Raw genomic sequence first — 19,527 nt, 5'->3', positions numbered from 1 at the left:
TGGGTTCAATTTGTGGACCCCAAAATCTCAGCCTCTTTCCCGAGCAACAAACCCGTATTACCTAAAGCTGATCTCTAACAAGACACGTTTAAAATGCACGCGTCCACTTACACGCAGATTTCCCCCCATAAACATTCGCACGATATTGTAAATGTATTTTTTCTTCCTCATGATTTTCTTATTAAAATTTTCTTTTCTCCAGCTTTATTGTAAGAATACTGCACAGGGTACATACGACAGAAAATACCTGCTAACTGTCCACACTCTCAGCAAGGCTTCCCGTCAACAGGCTATTGGCACTGAAGTTTTTAGGGAGTCAGAGTCGTTTGCAGATTTTCTACTACACGGGGGGTCGGCACCCCTAGACTGCACTGTCCAAGGGTCCACGGTGATTGCGTCATGAGCATCTGTTCTCGGACATCCCAAATTCCCTATGCCTGAATGTTCTCTCGTATCTCAGTGAACCTAGATGTTCAAGCCCAAACCTGGACATCACCCTTTATTGCTCCTCCTCTAACATATCGGATCCCACTTCCTGGGCCTCTGTCAAACGTGCCTGTTCTTCCCCCTCATTGCCACTGTCGGGTCCAGACTTTGTTTCACGACCGATGCCGGCCCCACCGCTGGGCTGGCCTTCCCTCAGCGGCCCGAACTCCGGCTGTGCCCCGCCCGCGGCCGCTCCTCAGGCCTCAGCCCCGCGATGACAGCTCCTGTCCTGCAGGCCTTCTCGGCCGCACCTCCCCCCCCCCCCCCCCCCCCCCCCCCCCCCCCCCCGGCGCCCAGGGCCTCGGCGGCCTGCCGGGCTCGGCCGGGGGTGGCCGGTGAGCATCCCTGCCTAATTCTCTAAACCCGGGTTCAGGCTCCGTCCTCCGTGCTCCCACAAGCCGCCCCCCGCCCCGGGCACAGCAGGCTGCTTTCTACGGGAATGGCCTATTCGCGGTCTCCGTGAAACACAAACTAGGACTTTGACCATCCATCCCCTTAACTGATGTGATTAGTAATAGAATATCCCACTTAAAACATAAAATATACTCTATTTATTGAATAAATACGTGATACAGGCCTTGTTTTCTTAAGCTGGAAAGGGAACTTTCTCAACTTTCTACAGTGTCTAGGAGCATGCTGTAGGCATTAAGAGGATATTCGGAATAGAATTGCATTTCATCTTTCCTTTCATGTCCACATTTGATATACAGCAGTACACATGTAGCAAAGAGTAAGTTTTAAGACTCCCATGGATTAAACTATACCTGGACAGTTAATCTTGAAATGTACAAAAATGAGACGTTTATGGTAGAAGCAAGACTTTTCAGCAAGAGAAATATTCCATGATTCACTATATACATTGCCCTATGAATTCTTCTATAAAAGTCCTTGTTAAAAATCTCTCAAATCTCCAGTCACTAATTATACTATGATGAAGAAAAACACATATAAAACTAATAATGAATTTTACGGTCATTTCCAAAGAGGCATTAAGAAGTATGGAATACCAGGAATAATGAGAAAAAATAACACTTTAAGAAACATTTTAAAATCAGATAAATATAACAAATACTGTTATAAATACAAATTTGTAAAAAATAATGTCCTTGATTAAAAAAAAAAGAATGTTAAATAAAGAAGGAAAGTTATCAGTAAAAGGTAAATAAAACTTCAAGCAGAACAGGAAATAGTACTAGTAATTTTAAAAATGAGAAAAGGTGAAAAACAACTCTTACTATGATACTAGATCTTTAAAAAATACCACAAAAGGATTTTGAGATTAACTTGAAAAAATAATACTAAGGCATCTTCCATTTTATTTTTCCAGGATATCTAGCGAGATAAGAGAATCATACTAAAATAAATTTATATTTATACCTGAGGAAGATACAATGGCTAAGAAGCTAGAAGAACAAACAACGGTTCTGTTGTAAAGTGAGTTAATGCAAACTACGTTTGGTAAACTAACAGCACGAAATGAGAATGGCATAAAGAATTAAAAATGAAACGCTGCACTTTATACTCCATTCATGACAGTCTTTTAAAAATATGTGTGTATATTTTTACGTGAATTATACATTTTTTAAAAAATCAGGCTTCATCACTCTTTTTTCCTGACATATCTGTTACGCTATTTTTAGTTATCCTGAGGACAAGAAACAAAGGACATTACTTTTAGATTTGATTCATCTTTCATAATGGAGACTCTAATTTGATCAACGTTAAAGCTTTAATCATCACATGTTACGAAGTTAAAGTTTTTAATGAATGCATGTTAAATATTACTTAAATAGGTATTTTTAAAGTCAATTAACTGAATTTTGGGGGCCATTGTAATCATCTAACCTATTCAAACTTGAGTTTAATTATTACTTTTAATATTTTAATAGAGGATTTAATCGTTTTTTAGCTTTTAAAGAAGTTTTACAAAAGGTAACACAAATAAATCCATCAGGACCGGTATAAGCCCCTAAAATACACAATGCAACAACGCAACCACACGATACAATACCCTTAAATTCACAAATGTAACCTGGCACTCTTTCGTGTCTGGGAAGTAATGAGACAAACACCCGGCACTTGTCACACGTCCTCAACTGTCTACGCTTCCAACAAGCAGAGGCGGAGCTGGCTTCGGCGGCAACAGCGCGTTCACACCCTGTCTTGCTAGTTCTCAGGCTAAGGGTCTCCCCGGGGTGGCTGTCAGGCCTGCACAACCCAGTCAGCGCACCGTTGCCAATTCCAGTTCGCATCCTAAATTTAGCGCTACCTGCCACTGACCTGTGCGTGACTTGGCCCCTCGCTCGGCTGTACAGATGGTCCCTGGAAAGAGCCTCCTCTTTGTATCTGTGCAATCTAGTTCAAGTCTCCCCTGAAAAAGCCTATTCAACAAGTTTGCTTATTTATTGAAGAAAATATCTTGTTCCTGGACGCTCTGTAAAGAGCAGAGTCTTAACGTGGTTCCCGAAGCAGCAGGGGTCGCAGCAATTCGACGGTGCTCGGGAGGCGGTAAGGCCGCAATTATTACGTGTGTGAACGGACCCCAGCAATTTAGCAACGAGACAGTCTTTACTTCTGCCCACGTGGTCTCAGAGCTATTAATTTATCAAGACAAGGAAAATGCATTATCCTGTAGCGCAGCAGTGGATTCTTAGATAGCTCCTTGGGCGTATTTACCAAACTATTTTCTATATCTTTTATTAGATAAAATGCAAACGCAGATAATATAACTTGTACACTAAGGATCTATGTTTAGAAGCCTTCTATGTCTCTACTAAATGTATTTTAATTTGCTTAAAATCCTGGATACATTAAGGTGTAGGGACGCGCACTGCTACACTGAGCAGAACCTAATTTCAGGAGTTTCATACTAGGTGCCAAGAAATTAGGTTGTCCAAGTATTTTGGAAATAAACTGAAACTAAATCAGCTGTTCCTCTTCTCCCCATGATCTCATACTTTACTCAAGGCACCTACAATGAAACTTTAAAATTAAGCAGAGAAAAACTTACCTAGTTGGGATTTTGAATAATAGTTTGCCATTTGTCCACTGTTGCAAGACTGTCGTTTATGTCTTTTTGTTGACATTTCTGTGGTCTTCCAAGGTGGTCTTTTTCTTTTGTTCAATTTGCTAAGAACGTCAGAACTATCAGGATTCTTGTCATAGTTAACACATTTATTTAATTTACTATTGTCAAGTTGGCCAGGAAATTTATCGGTTGAAGGACTATTTGTTTTAGCATTTTCCATTTCTTTAGATTGCTTTTTAAAAGAGTTTTGCCTAGCAGAATGGGATCTTAGGGTAAAGCGCTTTGCTTCTTCTATGCGAGTCTGATGATTACTTCCACTGTCAACAGATTCGGGAGAGTAAATGATTGTATTTAGCTTAAAAGTATTTCTGTGTTCAAGATAGTTGATCTTCCTCAAAAATATTCTACAATCTTTTAGGGTTTTTGACTTCCAATTATTTGGACATACATTTCCTAGTCTTGGTCCCTTTTCAAAATCTTTTTGGCTGCAATTTGTTCCATTCTCCTTTGCCTCTGACTTAAAATTATTCTCTAGACTAGCATGTGTTTTCAAGTCAGACATTGCCACCTTCTGCTGCAAAGAGTCATCCCTGATCTCAGGTGGCAAAATAAACTGATTTTCTACGGTGTTTTTTCCTTGGAGTGGGGTGTCAGCATTTGTTCCCCCCTCAGTCTTATTTAAAAATTGGTTCTGGCAGAAAAATCTCAAGTTCCTCCTTTTAGAGATCCAATCAACTGTTCCATGGTTGTGCAACTTCCCCTTTCTTTTCCACCTTTCATGTTGTAACCTCTTAAACTCAGTTCTTTTTAATCTAGCTAATGTTAAATTACTTTTCACATTTAACAGTGGAGAGCTAACCATTTTATGCAGTATATGCAACTTCCCTGCTGATTTTGAAGGAGAAGATAGTGCAAATTTTTTAAAGTGCTTTCTGAAGGGGCTGGTATTAAAATTAGAATATTTGGTTCCTAGTTTAATTCCTCTGGTATTTATTACTTCCAAAGGGTTTCGAGCATTTGCCTTTCTAACTAGTGAAAGAGACTGTGTTTCTGTTGTTTGCATAAACCAGATACAGAGTTCGTTCAAATCATACTTTTTCCGAAAAAGCATTTTTACAGGTGAAACTTCAAGTTCTAAAAGACAGGTTTCCAAAGGGTTGGCTATTTTGAAATTATCATTTTCAACGCGTTCTCTTTTTTTATGAACACAGTTTTCGGCTTCATCTCCACTCACTTGCACCCAAGCATTTGTTATTTGCTCAAATCTATTGTTTAATTCTTCTAATAAGGAATCGTTTGAAGTAGAAGCAGCCCACCACCTGAGCAAGGGGTTTGATGAGATTATAGGGTCCAAAGATACTTCAGAAATGGGAATTAATTTGTTATCTTCCAAACGCATTTTTGCATTCCTCGAGTTCCTAGTTCCCGGGGCACCTTTCGAAGCTATTTTCATCCTTGACTGCCTATGTTTTTCCTTCTGACTTTTACCTTTCTGCAAACGGAGTTTATATGACTTACGGAGCAGAGCGTTTCTATAAATAAGTGAGCTGGAAGATGCGAATGGATGTAAGAAATGGAGAGATGGTTTTCTATCCCTAACAGAATGTCTCAAAGGTATCGTGGCAACCATACTTTTTGGTCCATTCTCAAATACGCCAGCGCCAGCGTGCCTTGCACCCACCTTACCGCACCGGTGTTCACGCTTCTCTTCAGCTACGTGTTTTTCTAACATATTTTCTTGTTCTAAAGGAGGCAAGCAGCTGCTAATGCTTACTTCTCTCTCCTGAGGTGAAACTCTATGAATAGTCACAGATATGCCAGAGATCTTCACCTTCGCGGGCCGACCAGGCTTCCTAGTTACTGCAAAAGGCTTCTGATTCGGCCGAGCAACGTTCTTGGAAGGTTGAGGTATCACAGACTTGTTCTTGATGGGCCTAACGTGTTCAAAGCCAGACCCCAAGATCTCGCCTTCAGTAGTCGGACTTGAAGCAGCACTTCTTCTTTCACCTGGGTCAGTCTTGTGTTCTCTAGTATTTCGGAGGCCACCACACTCAGCTGGAAAATCCGCAACCTTACTGCTGCCAGACCTAACGTTGCTTATGTCTCCAGCTCCTTCAGAAACATGTCTTTTAGCTCTTCTTGACCTTCCATAAATAACAGTTACGGTAATACTCTTTTTATAAATACCTTCTTTTACTTCTGATAGGAGAGATTCGGGACTTTTCTTTCCAGCACTAGAGGACTCATTCTGGCAAACGGCGACATCTGTTTGCTCAGCCTTAGGTTTCGGGGGTCTTCCAATTGGCCGCTTAGTTTGCTTCACAACCTGGGGACCTATTTTTTTAGGTCTGCCTGGCTTTCGTTTGAAAGATGAATCAATACCACTGCTTGGATTTTCCTTCGGTTCGTCCTGTGGCTTATCACTATTAATATCATCTATAAACATTGCAGACGATTCTGTAGTTTCACTTGCACAATTCAACTTATTTAGTCCTCCCTGAAGAGTGTCACTGTCATTAAGATTAGAACTATGATTTTCCAAGTTAGCGTTTGGGACGTCCTCATTTGTTTCTGGTTTTTTTTCAGTTACGTGAGGAGTCGGACATTTTTCAGAAGGAAGATCAGTATTTGACTTGGAAGTACCAACTGAAGTTAAAGTATATTTGACTCCTTCACTGCTTTTAACCTCAGATAGAAACATGAGTTTGATGGGACTAGAATAGCTGGAAAAAGAAGAGCTTCCAAAGCCCTCATACTTTGTTGGCACACTTGTAACACTGGAAATCAAGCTACTTGTATCTAAAATTGATGACTTTTCCAGATTAACACGTTTTTTGCTATTCCAATCTATTGTAGGCATATGACTGTTTTTGATATTGCCGGCCGCTACCACAGATTTTGATAAACTCTGCTCTTTGCAGGTCATTCTGCTTACAGTAAGGGTCATATTTCTACCTGCATTTTGATCTTTACCATCAATTTCTATCAATTTCTTGGATGCCCTGCATCCTTCAGATGAGTGGTTATTCCAAGACTTTTTGGCCATATTTATCGTGTCTTCCAAACGCTCCACAACAACTTGTAAGTTAGAATTCATTGCAATTTTGTTTAGATCTATATTGTGTGAGCTTTCAATTTGAATATTTTTTACTGGATCTTTTCTTTTTGTAGATTCAGAAACTTTTTTGGCCTTAGGGGACTTTTTGAAAACATAATTATTTGTGACATATATAGAGTACCACCCTGGGGGCACAATATTTCGCTTAGTTCTGCTCAGAAGTCCAGGAACATCACTCTTCAGAGGCGTTTCAGTATTCTCCAGTTTTGGATTCTCCTTGTGATTTTGCAAAAGTTTTTTTCCAGCTGCAGATTTCTCCTGTGATTTTCTTATGCTCATTTTCCCAGGGGAAGTTGTTTTAAAGCTTTCTGAAAATGCATCAAAAGCCAAGTTAGTCTCTAAACTATGAAGAGGTAGTTGCAATGATTGTAATGCACAATCTGGTGAAAATGATGTTTCTACATGATTATTATCTTGCAAGCTTTTAGAATTTTGTAAAGACCCTTGGCAATGATAGAATTGTTTGTCTGTTGAAAATATCTCATCATTGCGTGTCAACTTCCTTGAATTTTTTTCAGTATATTTTTTTCTTACAAAATTTTCATCAAGACTAGCAAGTTCTCTTTTTATTTGTAAAGAGTGCCTTCTAAACATGGGTGAATCAGGAGAGTTGTGCATTGAAAATAAGGTTTCTTGACGCTTTCGAAATCTTGTCTGAATAATTTTATTTTCTACCTTTTTATCATGTTGGCTCAGCAATTCCATAAAACTGTAATCACTGGCCTTAGCGTTATGCAAGAGTGAGGCTATTAAATCTCTCAATTTTAAATCATTATCTGTAGTACAATCACTGCTAGATAATTTTGTAAGGTTTGTCATATCTGTAGTTTCTATTGATTTTAATTTTTCATTAATACGATCCATTAAATCTTGAAAAATTATAGTAGTTTCACCTTTTTCATGATTCGTAGTACAATTATCGCTGTCTTCCAGGAGCAAATAATCAGAGTTACCGCATTTCTTAGCTTTTTGTATTTTACCTTCGTGATCACCCTTGTCACTGTTTATTTCTGCTGGTATGAGAGATGGAGGCTGGTTAATGTTTATTTCAAGTCTGTTATTTTCTAAGGCTGAAAGCTCCGAGACGACATCTTTCAGTTTTTCAAATCCTTCAGTCTGTACAGGTGATAATGGTGGGGGTGACGGACTTCGTGATCTACAAACACCCTCGAGTCGGACTGAAACATCGCATACTTCCCTTGATGAAAGAGGAGCTTGAAAGGTCGATTTTGTAGAGTGAAGGTTTGCTAACGGTCCAGAACAGCACCTGTGAGAACTATAACTGTTGGCAATTCCTCTATTCACCACTGTCTTAATGTGCTCAATAGTTACAGTTTGGCAAGTTAAACAACGTAAATCTTTAATACAGACTGGCAGAGGCACAAAACCAGGGCTTTGCCTTTCACTTTGTAGACCCCCTCTTTCTGCCAGCCTATATTCACAACTACAGAATAGGCCATGTAAATTATCTTCAGTTAGGGGCTTTTGAGATTCTGAAGACACAGTATATGATGTATTACAATAGCAAAGAGAAGCAGCATTCTGCTCTTGGACTAGAAATTTCAACATGGCCAAAACTTGTTGCTGGTGATGTGTGCACAAAGATTCCAAAACTTTGCTTAATGCTGATTTTCCTTTTTCCATTTTAGTAGCTTCCTCTGATTTTGCATCAACAGTTGAACTAAAAATAAAAATCAAACAAAAAATGAATTACAGCAAAAATACCAGTATTATACGGAGTTATAATTTTAACAGAGTTTGAGCAAAAGAAATTTTGGTATTGCTGGACTCCTAACTCCTATAGAGCCGCAACAGTGACATCTTGATTATTGTTCAGCCACAATATAATGAAGCACTGATGATAATTAATTTCCTATGGCAAGGATAATAGTCAAAGGAAAGCCCTAGTTTTGTAGAAAACCTGAGTATAGATATGATTATATTTATAGATCGCTAATGTTTAGTGCTTTGGATGTATTAAGAATATTTAATGGAAAGTGCTTCATGAGTTACATTTTTGAAAGTATACATTTTATAAGTTATTTTGATAATTATCAACCCATATTAGTGCAAATAAGAAAAATAAGATGTAGGAGAAATTCTTTATTTAAAATAGATATTTTTTCAAGGTAGTGAAAATAAAAATTAATAAAAGACAGCTTTGCATACTCACAAGGAAAATTAAGGAATTTAGATTTCATGTAAATTACAGTATTTTTTTTTTCTAAGATTAAGCTGCAGGCATTTTAACCTAATAATAAAAAATTTAAGCTATTTAAAAATAAAATCTATTTTTAATTGATTTTAAATACTAAAGTAATTACATGAAGACTAAAGGCATTACTTACCTAATTATTTAATTTCAAATGCTGGAAAATGTCCCACTGAAGAAGCTAATATACATCTAAATTTAACTAATACCCAAGATTACTTAGCAACCAAGGCACAAGTGTACAAAATTTTTTTTTTAATCCAATACCAGCAGCAAGAATAAAATATATTAAAAGAATTCTGTTTCAGAAAAGTATCTATTTAAATTAAACATATCACCAAACTCTGTACATGAAAATAACCTCCCATTCATGATTTCTTATATTTGCTATTATTAGTAGTAGCTCTGCTTTATAGAAATTTTATTTAGGGTTGGAATTGGGATATATTGATTATGAATTGCTACAAAAGACTGTTATCTTGTTTAAAGGGTTATTATATTCATGTGTATTAAAAAATAAAGGATTTTTATTTTAAAATGAAAAGTGAAATTAATTTTATTTTGCTCTCTAAAATGGCTTAACCTGTTTCACAGATAAGTATGCAATATTTAACTACATTTTATAAATATTATGTTATTTGAGTAGCAAAAACACTGAAGCAAATTCTGAACATTAGATAAAAATTTTCTAGAAAAACGGTAACTTTACTAGATTCAACCAATATTTCACCAAGACTAACATGTGATTTGACAAAAGCAGTCATCAAAGTGATAAGATATGAAATTAACAATAAAACATTTCAAGTCCACAGACATGACCCCAATATCCCTTCCTTTCTGAAAAAAAATTTTTTTCTTTGGGTAAATTTTATCACAAGTAGAAGTCAATGATGGAATGGATTTCCAAGATTCACTATTAAATAATTCAAAAAATATATGGAGAACAAAGACATAAGGAAATGTTAATTATCAAATATGAAGATTTAAGTGATTTTTATACTCTTTTCCAGCAAATTAAAAATTATAGTTTTCACATAAGCACTAGAAAACCCAAAAGAGTTCTGAAAGATGCATTTCTTTAAAGTCATGTTACGGCCTAGTAAATATATCTGTGAATAAACAGAGATTTTGTTTCTTATAAAAATTCACTGCATCATATTTTAAAGATTATTTTCCTTTCATAAGTTTCAAGAATGCTTACATGTTTTTTGTTAGTAATGTCAAGTATAAAGTAGAAATAATTAAAACGAATGATTAGTGTTAACTATTCTGAGAACCACCCCAAGTTTTTTACAACTGTCTTCTGAGATTTCAAGGGAGTCTATACTTCTAAAAAGTTTCTTATTCAGTTTATTACTTTTTTTTTTTTTTCAGTTTATTACTTTTAATAATGGAACTTCCATAATACCATAGTGGTAATTTCCATGAAATGGTATATGAAGAATAGCTTCATAAAGTGACTAGCTGGATATTCAGGTATTAGATTATATCTAATACACACATATCAAGATATTAGATAACGAAATTCTCAAATTACAAAATTCCATAATGTTTATTTGGCTCCAAAAATTTTCTTTTCTATATTTCTTGCATGTTAGAATCTCAAAGAAAAACCTAATATGAGTAAATAATAGTTGAATACATACAAGTCTCCAACCTAGAATTTATTCTCAAGTGATTATGTAAAGTTTCTAAATCTTTCATAGCTTCCTTGTTTTTAATGTTAAATTTTTTTCTAAGTTTTTCCAGGCTGATTTATAAATGAAAACATCCTATGTTTTTTTGTATGTCGCTATGGGGTTTGCTCATTACAGGTTTTGTTGTTGAAATAGTTCTTTGGAGAAGTCAGTTTTTCATATTAATATAAATAATTCCTATAGTGAATCAAAAAAGTCAGTGTAGTCAGTTTTTTTTCTTTTCTTTTCTTTTGTTTTTTTTTTTTACTGAATGAGTAAATCAATCACACACCAACAGTGTTGTAAATTTAAGTGCAAAAGCATTGAAGTGCTTTACTACAAATTACAACCTAGAAACACGTTAACTGAACAATTAAAATTCATACAATCAGATTTAGATATATAACAACACAAAGTAGGAACAGAATTACAGTACATTTACAACACAAGACAGATACATGAATTCATTAGAAAATATTGTAATAAATAATTCATGAATTATAGTGCAATTGATTTATGCATAAATATAACTAATTGCCTAACAATCAGTTTATATTAACAAAATCTGTCAAAATCAAGGCAGCCACAGAGTTTTACTAAATTACTGCGACAATGGAAATACTGCAATTAAAAAACAAATACAAGTATTTGTACTGTAAACAACTAAAAAAATCAGTCTCACTAAAGTTAGTATACAATTTAATATAAAATTGTCATTAGCTACCAGAAATGGTTTAAACAACTTTACTGAGCAGTAGTTTTCTAAAAACAGAGGCACTGTTTTTTCTTTTCCTTCTTTTTTTTTTTTTTTTTAAATATAAAATACTTGAGGAACATTCAAATAAGTAGAAAGCATATAAGGGTTGCTTTCACCTTCATTAAAAGTCTGCTGAAACTGGATTTTTCAGAAAACTGTCAATTAATAAGTAGTAACTGGTAACTAAATTTATAAAGTACTTTGAAAGTTTAACATAAAGAACATCTTTATAGAATCACTGGGGAGAAGGGGAACCCATAAATTTCCCTGCCTTTCCTAGTTTGTATAATCAAAAGTTAACTCAATAATTAGAAACATTTTGTTTCTTTTAAAAGTTATGGGTTGATCATTACCTATAAACTATCAAAAAATATTTAATTTACTATTTCTGACCAAAAATAAATAATACAAATACTAAATGCTGCAAATTAACTATAATATTACCTATAAAACTACTGATCACTGTGAAGTCAATAGCAAAATGATCCCTGATTTTATGAATCCTGTAAAGTTTTTGGTCAGGTCATCTTCTAAATGATATAAAAGTGTTCTGTAAGTATCCCTTTACTATAAACTTCTCAATCAATTTACTAATGTAAATATAGTGTGAGGAATAAAAAAGCTCAATATAAATATTATGTAATGCATTCAGGCCCCCAAATTTTTGCAAGTAAAATTCTGTATAAAGAGGTCAATAAAATCGTGGTGAAACATTTACTTTGTTTTTTAAATTTGTTTTTCAATGGGGGAGGAGGGGAAATATATTAAATAATCCAAGTTCTGGCCCTCACAAAATATGGCTTAATTCTTTAAAAAGAAAGATGACCCTGACATCTGCTGTTTTGCAATCTATTATGTATATTTACTTGGGAAAAAAAAAAAAAAAAAGAGCAAGAGGATTCATACCCTAGTATGCAGGTAACGTTAAGCTGAAGAGGGTTCAGTATAGATCTAAGAGACCAAGTAACTACCTGGTTGTGTAGTTTCCCACTCTTCAGTTTCTTTAAACGTAATGTAAGCAGTTTTTAAATGTAATAGCTGAAAATCTCTTTAGTATTACATATATATGTGATTATTAGATACACACAAACACAAGTGTAAAAACACAAGTATTTGACAAGGTGCACTTATTTTTTAAATTCAGCTTTAAGTATTCCTTTTGGACTTAGGAAAATTGGCTTAGAAAAATGACCGGAACCTGAATTTTAACAGAGAAAAGGGGCACTCGGAGAATTCTGAATATATGAAGCAAATCCCCATTCTTTATATGGAGGCACATGCTTTATAACATTTTACCACTAAAACTGCATACTCCATAAATCCAACATGGATACTCTGAACCACATTTTAAAACTGCTATATAAAAATTATTGGTCTCTCTTATGAGTCTAGTAAAAGTTAAAATGCACTGCCCAGCTTCTAACTACCCAATTAGTAGAGAGTTTACATTACTGAAAGTTCAAAACAGCTTCAGTGTTAAACATCTGTAAATCTATTCAAGACCCTGAACAAACTGCAAATTTGGTTATTAGCAAAATGATAATGTATCGCCCACCAAAATGAAATCTGTAATTCATTTTGATAAACTGAAAATGTTTTGAAATGTCACAGCAGCAAATATATTAAAGTTACACTGAGGTTTTTCAATAGTAGGAGTGTGTCACAATCCTTAAAATTTAAAGTAGTCATAACATCAACTAACCAGCACATTTAAACCAAAATTATCATTCTCAAGCTTTTTCTGTGCACATTATAAACATGCTCTAAGTTGCATTCCAACTTTCTTTTCTAACCTTACACATTAGCTTATTTTTCAAATGAAAAACAAAATTAAATTATTTTAATAATTAAATTTAAATTACTTTTTGTTCTTAGTATTCCATCTTATATTAAAGGATTCTATGGCTGCTGGGGTTAACTATGTGTCAGTTTTTTTTTTTTTTAAAGTATATACCTTATAAACCCCAACTTCCTGTAAATCAACTATTAAATGATAAATATTAAATTTCATTATACATATCATTTAAGGTTTTCTTTTCTATTCCTGGTGGATGCACTTGAGTGCATTTCATATTTCATAGAATACACTGTAGTGTACTAATACTGTATATATTAATTTTTCTTAGTATGGAGATAGTGGTCTATTTAAACTTTGATTGGTTGTTTGATGTACTTACAATAGCTGTAAGTGTATTAGGTAAAAATGTTTACAAACTATTAATATCATATTTCCATTATAAGATGGTTCAACTGAATGGCTGGAGTGGTCTTTCACCAATAAAAATGTTTCACTTGACAATTACTTGTTTTTCCACAACGCTTTATGCTATTGACTACTAAAGAAAACCTGAATCTTTTTCACCTATTTATACAAGGATTAAATACAAACTATCAGAATTAAGTAAGCAACTATATAATTCTGTCCACAGTGAAAACCCTGAATAAAACTTTTTTCAAAAGGCATGTAAGTGGTTTTTGAACTGTAAAATTTCATGTCTCCTGTCAGAGTGAGCATCTGTAATTCCCACGTGTGTATATAGACACACAAACACACACCTGTGCACATACACACACACACACACACGCCAACGCACATACACACACGCACATACACACACACAAACATTTTCCTAACAAGTAATCTACACAGGCTTGCTGTTTTTGCAGCTGCCAGTCCCTGAATCTGTCATATTATATAACCCAGTGTCTGGTAATCGGAGTTTCTTCTTCGGAGGAGTCTTCAGTGTTCCAGATCTTTCTTTTACCTTGTATTCTAAAGTGCTGTGAGGTACCCCATAAATTCCTTGTGCTTTGGAAACACTCATTTTTCCGCTCATTACCATTGCAATAGCCTCTTCCATTATTTCATGATCGTATTGGCGATAACGGCCACGTTTTTTCCTGGGCTGCTTATTATCTTTTCGATCCAATCCATCTTCAGTATTTTCAGAGGTTCCATCAACTGTTCCATTTTTAGAATTAAGACACAAAGGAGAGAGGTCCCCATGTAGAAAATAAGAGTCAACACTTGAGTGAGTTACAGGCCCAGAACATTCTATTTTGTTCTGTTTAGGGAGTATATTTTTCAGTTTTTGGAGAGCTGATCCTTCTAGGACTGGAGAGGTTTTGGAAACTTGATACATAACATCCAGCAGACCAGGACCATCAGGTTGTGGTTTTGAAACAGAACTTACTCGGAGCTGAGGAATTTTTAACTGTACAGTAGGATGTGAAGTTTCATATTGTAGGCTTTCATTTTTTTCTTTAAATTGAGTAACCATTTTCTGTAGAGTTAACTGATGGAGGTAACTGGAAGCTGTTGGGAATTTTAATTCTGAGGTTTCAAGTAGATTGAGTTTACTTTTTTCTGTGCGCTCTGCTTGAGCTCTTGCCCACAAGGCTACTTTTTGCAGTACTGCACAAGTTTCTTTACTGTCTTTATATGAGTAACTATCATTGAAATCTCGAGTTTTGTTTTTAAAAGACGCAGGCTTCCCTGCTGGTAAGGCTTCTAAGTGGAGAAGTAAAGTTTTTTGAGGTATGCCATAAAGTATGCCTGCTTTATTTATGTCCAGTGCTCCAGACTGAATGTCTTTCAAAGCTTTTGAGAGCAAACCATCTGCAAACTCAGCACTTCTTTCCACATAGTCCTCTCTGTTTCTGTGTAGTCTCCTGGATGGATGGAATGAAACGATGGTAAACTGATGCATGAGAGACTCTCACACAGCTATGGAAGGGGAGGGTCCACTCCTTTATTATACTCCTTGCTTAGGTAACATCACTGCTTATGACTCTTTTTAAGTCTGTGAGATGTAGTAGTTACTCCTTATCAAAGCAAACGCTACAGTCCTGGTAGGACAATGTGTCAATCATACGGTGGCCTCAACGGGCAGACCTTCCAAGAACATAAAATCCTAACTCAGTATTTGTAAAAATATTCTCATGATGTTGCTATTCCTCTGACAGATGCTTGCAGAGCAACACTTATAATTTTTATTTGTACAATTAGAGTTCCATTATAAAAAATACCCAAATCCTAAAGGAGTTTTTGTTAGTAGAAACGTGACGTTACCGCTAAACAAGTAATAAAAGAGTCAACCCCTTTAAAGGAAAATTGTAGCAGCAAGAATATTTCCAAACACAAACACCTCATATTTCCACAGACTAATTTTTCTCTAGACAAAAACTTAAAATTTGAAACAAGTAGATAAGTTATATTTGGGTAAAATAATTTGATACTACTATGTTATTTCTGTTTCAAATATATCACTGTAATTTTCTCAAAGAGAAGCTAACTGTACCTTATGACTCAGAAGCTAGTACAGCCTTAGTTGAAACAAATCACACTCTCCAGCTAAGATTTAAATGTGACAAAAAAGCTTCCTATGCAGTTTGTTAATGGGAAGATGCAAAAGTCACTAAATAAAAATCCAAAAATCCAGCAGAATAGCATCTCACTGCTGATTTTTTAATTAATTTAAAGAGAGCCTTCAAAGTATGAAAGGACTTTTTGTGGTGTTTGCTAGATATATATCACTGTATATATTATATAAAGTTTGCCACCACACCTAAAGCACAGTGAAAAAAAATGTAAATACTCTAAGCTGTAAGAATTAGTAAGTATGGTACTTTTAGAATTTGCTGATTGTTTATAAAATTAAATAGTGAAATCACATATTTTCCTTAAAATTGCCTCCTGAATACTGAATTTTAAATTTTCTCGACTCGTCCTGCTTCTTAAGAGTTTGCAGCCTATGATTAAGTTGGTAGTTCATTTTAGTAACATGAACTAAAGTTTGGTGATTGTTCTGATAACTTTTCTTTAACAGAAAGAATAAAAAGGAAAGAGAAAGGACAAATGAAAGGTATGAGAGACACACATATGAGTGACAAAAATTCTGGAGGAAAGCTATATATGTCAATCTACTCAAAGTAGTATTAAGAGTTCTCTGTAGAGATAATTGTATATTAATATTAAATTATGTTTCCTAGATATTGCTTACCCAGCCATTGAATTTTCAGAAGAAGGATCACATATGGATGACTCTTCAGATTTTATGCTGGTTTTCTTTGTAGAGAGATCTAACACTCCATCCCCTATAATTTTTGCAAGAGAAAAAACTTTATATTTGTGACAGGTAGGTTTACATTTTAACATTTCATATTTTGCTGATCTACTAATTCATGACCTAAAAATTAACATTTGTATTTGACATGTGGCCGTTACCAACTCATCTTGTGGTTTTAGCAACAGGACATGACTGGGAAGGCACTACATAGGAAAAAAGAATCGAGAAGGAGCTGGCACTGCCAAATGATATGAAGAAACAAACAGGCTGTGATATAAAATCTGTTTAAAATCAACCTTTGGTCACTTTTCCCATTGTTCTGCTGTGAACAGCCATTAACTGCTTATTCATGACTTTTTTCTACTCAAGGCTGCTCAGAGGATGCTTCGAGAAAATAGGAATGATGTAAGTTGTACAAAACAGAGATCACAGAAAAAATGATGATGAATAAGAGAACAATTATTAGCATTTACTAGGACTAGCAATATGTGGAACATATATTTAGGTAAACTGTGACTCCACATATGACCAATCTATTTTTTTTTAGAACTCACTGTAAAATTTTACTATTTTACATAGCTGAAATGCGTAACAATTGCATCATTGCCTTTGTAATATACTGTGTTTATATCTGTGATTGGATGAAGACATTACCTATAACAATATAACATTTTAGGAAAAATAGCTTGTTAGGAAACAACTGCCTAAGTATTTATTAAAATGTAGTTATTTTTATTACTATTATAACATTGAATTTACATAAATAAAACATGTTAATCTGACAAACTTAAGGATGGAAAAGAATAAAAATATACTATGAATTTAAAAGAGCACTAAATAATACTATTTCTTTACTGATAGCTAAAAATTTGGAAATTTAAGTTATAAAGAATTATAAGAAAACAGGTTTAAAAAATATAAAAATTCAAGTTGGCTTAAAAAAACTCAACTGGGTTTTATTGTTACCGTGCAAATTTACCCAACACTTAGGTGGCCTGGCAAGATACAAAGACAAAAATAAAACGCCTCACTCGTATCTTGCTATGTGTAATTCAATGATTTTGTTGAGTGCCTACTATGTGGAAAGCACTATTTTAGGAATTTGGAAGCAGCAGTAATGAAGGCATAAAAAGTACCTTTTGTCATGGTGCCAACCATGACCAATCAAGCATGTTATCTGGGGGAAAGCTTCTATCAGGAACAGTTTGTGCAAAGACTGTGATATGGAATCATTTTTGAAATGTCTGAGGAATAGCAACGAGGCCCAGGTGGCTGGAAGCCAGGCTGAGTGAAAAAGATCAGAAATGTAGGAAGGCAGATCACATTAGGCCTTGAAGGTCATGGTGAGAAATTTTAAATTTATTTATTTTAGTTTTTAAAAGATTTTATTTATTCATGACAGACAGACAGGCACACACACACACACACACACACAAACACACACAGAGGCAGAGACACAGGCAGAGGGAGAAGCAGGCTCCACGCAGGGAGCCTGATGCAGGACTCAATCCAGGACCCCGGAGTCACGCCCTGAGCTGAAGGCAGATGCTCAACCGCTGAGCCACCCAGGCGTCCCTGAATTTTATTTTAAGAGACACAGGAAACCCTTGGAGGATTCTAAGCATTAGACTGACACAATTTTAATTTATGCTTTTAAAGGATCAATCTGTTTTCTGGCAAGGGGGTAAAGGTGGAGTGGAGAAACCTGTTGGGAAAGGACTAGGGTATTCTTAAACTCTGGGCTTTCATACTTTAAGTTTCCCCTGTTAGAAGACTCTTAATTCTTTCCTTCTATCCTCACACTCATCCTAATTCTCACCAAATCTTACTGGTCATTACTTACTTATTCAGTCATTCAGGCCACAACTTGGATTTGGGTGACTGTCACTATTCTAGGTTCTACAGTTGCAACACTTACTTATAATATTTGGCATTAAGCATGCTATATTCTAGTAGCTTATATATTTACCAGTGTTAGCCATGCAGACTATAAACTATGAGAAGGCAAAGACCGTGTCCATTTTATTCACCCGTGTATCCCCACTGCCTAGAAGAGTGCCTGGCATACAGTAAGTGTAGAGTAAATTTTGAAGAATTAAAAAAGGAGACTGGATAAGCATAAGGTACATAGTACCTTGAAAAATTGTTAAATGAAGCATCTTGCTCCAGGTTATCTGTTCAGCTCAATTTTTTATGTTTTGTCTCCAACTCAGCTCAGCCCCTCAGGTTTCCCATGGATCCAATCACTTGCAGTCCCTCAAACATGCCATGTGGTGTCAGGTCTCTCAAACTGCAGTACGTGGTTCCCTCTGCCTAGAATGCTCTACCTTTTCAACTTGTCAAACTCCTACTCATCCTTAAAGATCCATATGCCCCCAAGCAAAGCTGATTATTGTTTCCCTTGTGTTGACATTTATAACACTTAATGACACTTGTGACACTGTCTTGCAATTACTGATTTTTATATATACACAAATATATATATATATACATCTTTTTATCCCACAAGACTGAAGGATCTTATTTATTTGTATTTCATACGTAGTAGAGTGCTGTAACCTACTAAAAGAAATGAATGTTGTCTTCTCCTTTACTATCTCATTTCTCTCCTTCAACAATTAAAAACTTTATTATTTCAAGACTTTATAAGATCACCATTAAAAACCATTACTACCTAATCCATATTCAGATTTACCAGTTTTTTTTTTTTAAGATTTTATTTATTTATTCATGAGTCACAGAGAGAGAGGCAGAGACACAGGCAGAGGGAGAAGCAGGCTCCCTGCGGGGAGCCCGATGCGGGACTTGATCCCGGGACCCCGGGGATCACAACCCTGAGCCAAAGGCAGATGCTCAACTACTGAGCCACCGAGGCGCCCCAGATTTACCAGTTTTGATCCTGCTCATATTTTACATAGTATATAGGACATAAAACACACTGTTCATAAATCTTTTATTCCTAGCCAATGTTACAAAATGAATTAATGAAATTTCTCCAATTCTATACTCTTTTAGACTTTTGATATAATTTAAAGTTAATTAGTCCACAGACCAGAAATAAGAAAAGGAGGTACAGGGAACAACTCCTCTCTCTCCTTTACATTAACTATGCCTACTTGTCTATTGCTCTCTAGTTAGGGCAGTAAAGGCATTCTTGTCCTTTTGGGGCCATTCTTAGACA

At 35.3% G+C, this 19,527-nt stretch overlaps 1 protein-coding gene across 20 annotated transcripts in view; it reads right to left on the bottom strand.

Moving 5' to 3' along the window:
- The window catches only part of LCORL (ligand dependent nuclear receptor corepressor like), a 154,481-nt gene that overhangs the window by 12,120 nt on the left and 122,834 nt on the right, over nucleotides 1–19,527 (bottom strand). For 11 of the 20 annotated variants that reach the window (XM_049108038.1, XM_049108043.1, XM_049108039.1 and 8 more), the window contains 3 exons: nucleotides 16,281–16,374; nucleotides 3,497–8,313; nucleotides 1,015–3,080 (listed from right to left, as the gene is read on the bottom strand). The exons of 1 other annotated variant lie outside the window; for it this stretch is intronic. In XM_049108038.1, coding sequence (XP_048963995.1) covers nucleotides 3,055–3,080; nucleotides 3,497–8,313; nucleotides 16,281–16,374 — 4,937 coding nt within the window. In that variant the 3' untranslated portion in view covers nucleotides 1,015–3,054. Of the gene's footprint in view, nucleotides 1–1,014; nucleotides 3,081–3,496; nucleotides 8,314–10,820; nucleotides 14,950–16,280; nucleotides 16,375–19,527 lie in introns of those variants that run through there. 8 more of the 20 variants (XM_025437794.3, XM_025437795.3, XM_035714697.2 and 5 more) reach the window with 5 other exon arrangements.

The sequence above is a fragment of the Canis lupus genome, chromosome 3, assembly GCF_003254725.2.
Source record: "Canis lupus dingo isolate Sandy chromosome 3, ASM325472v2, whole genome shotgun sequence".
NCBI classification, from domain to species: Eukaryota; Metazoa; Chordata; class Mammalia; order Carnivora; family Canidae; genus Canis; species Canis lupus.
The sequence above is the reverse complement of the archived record's forward strand: the minus strand, read 5'-3'. Positions and strand labels throughout refer to the sequence as shown.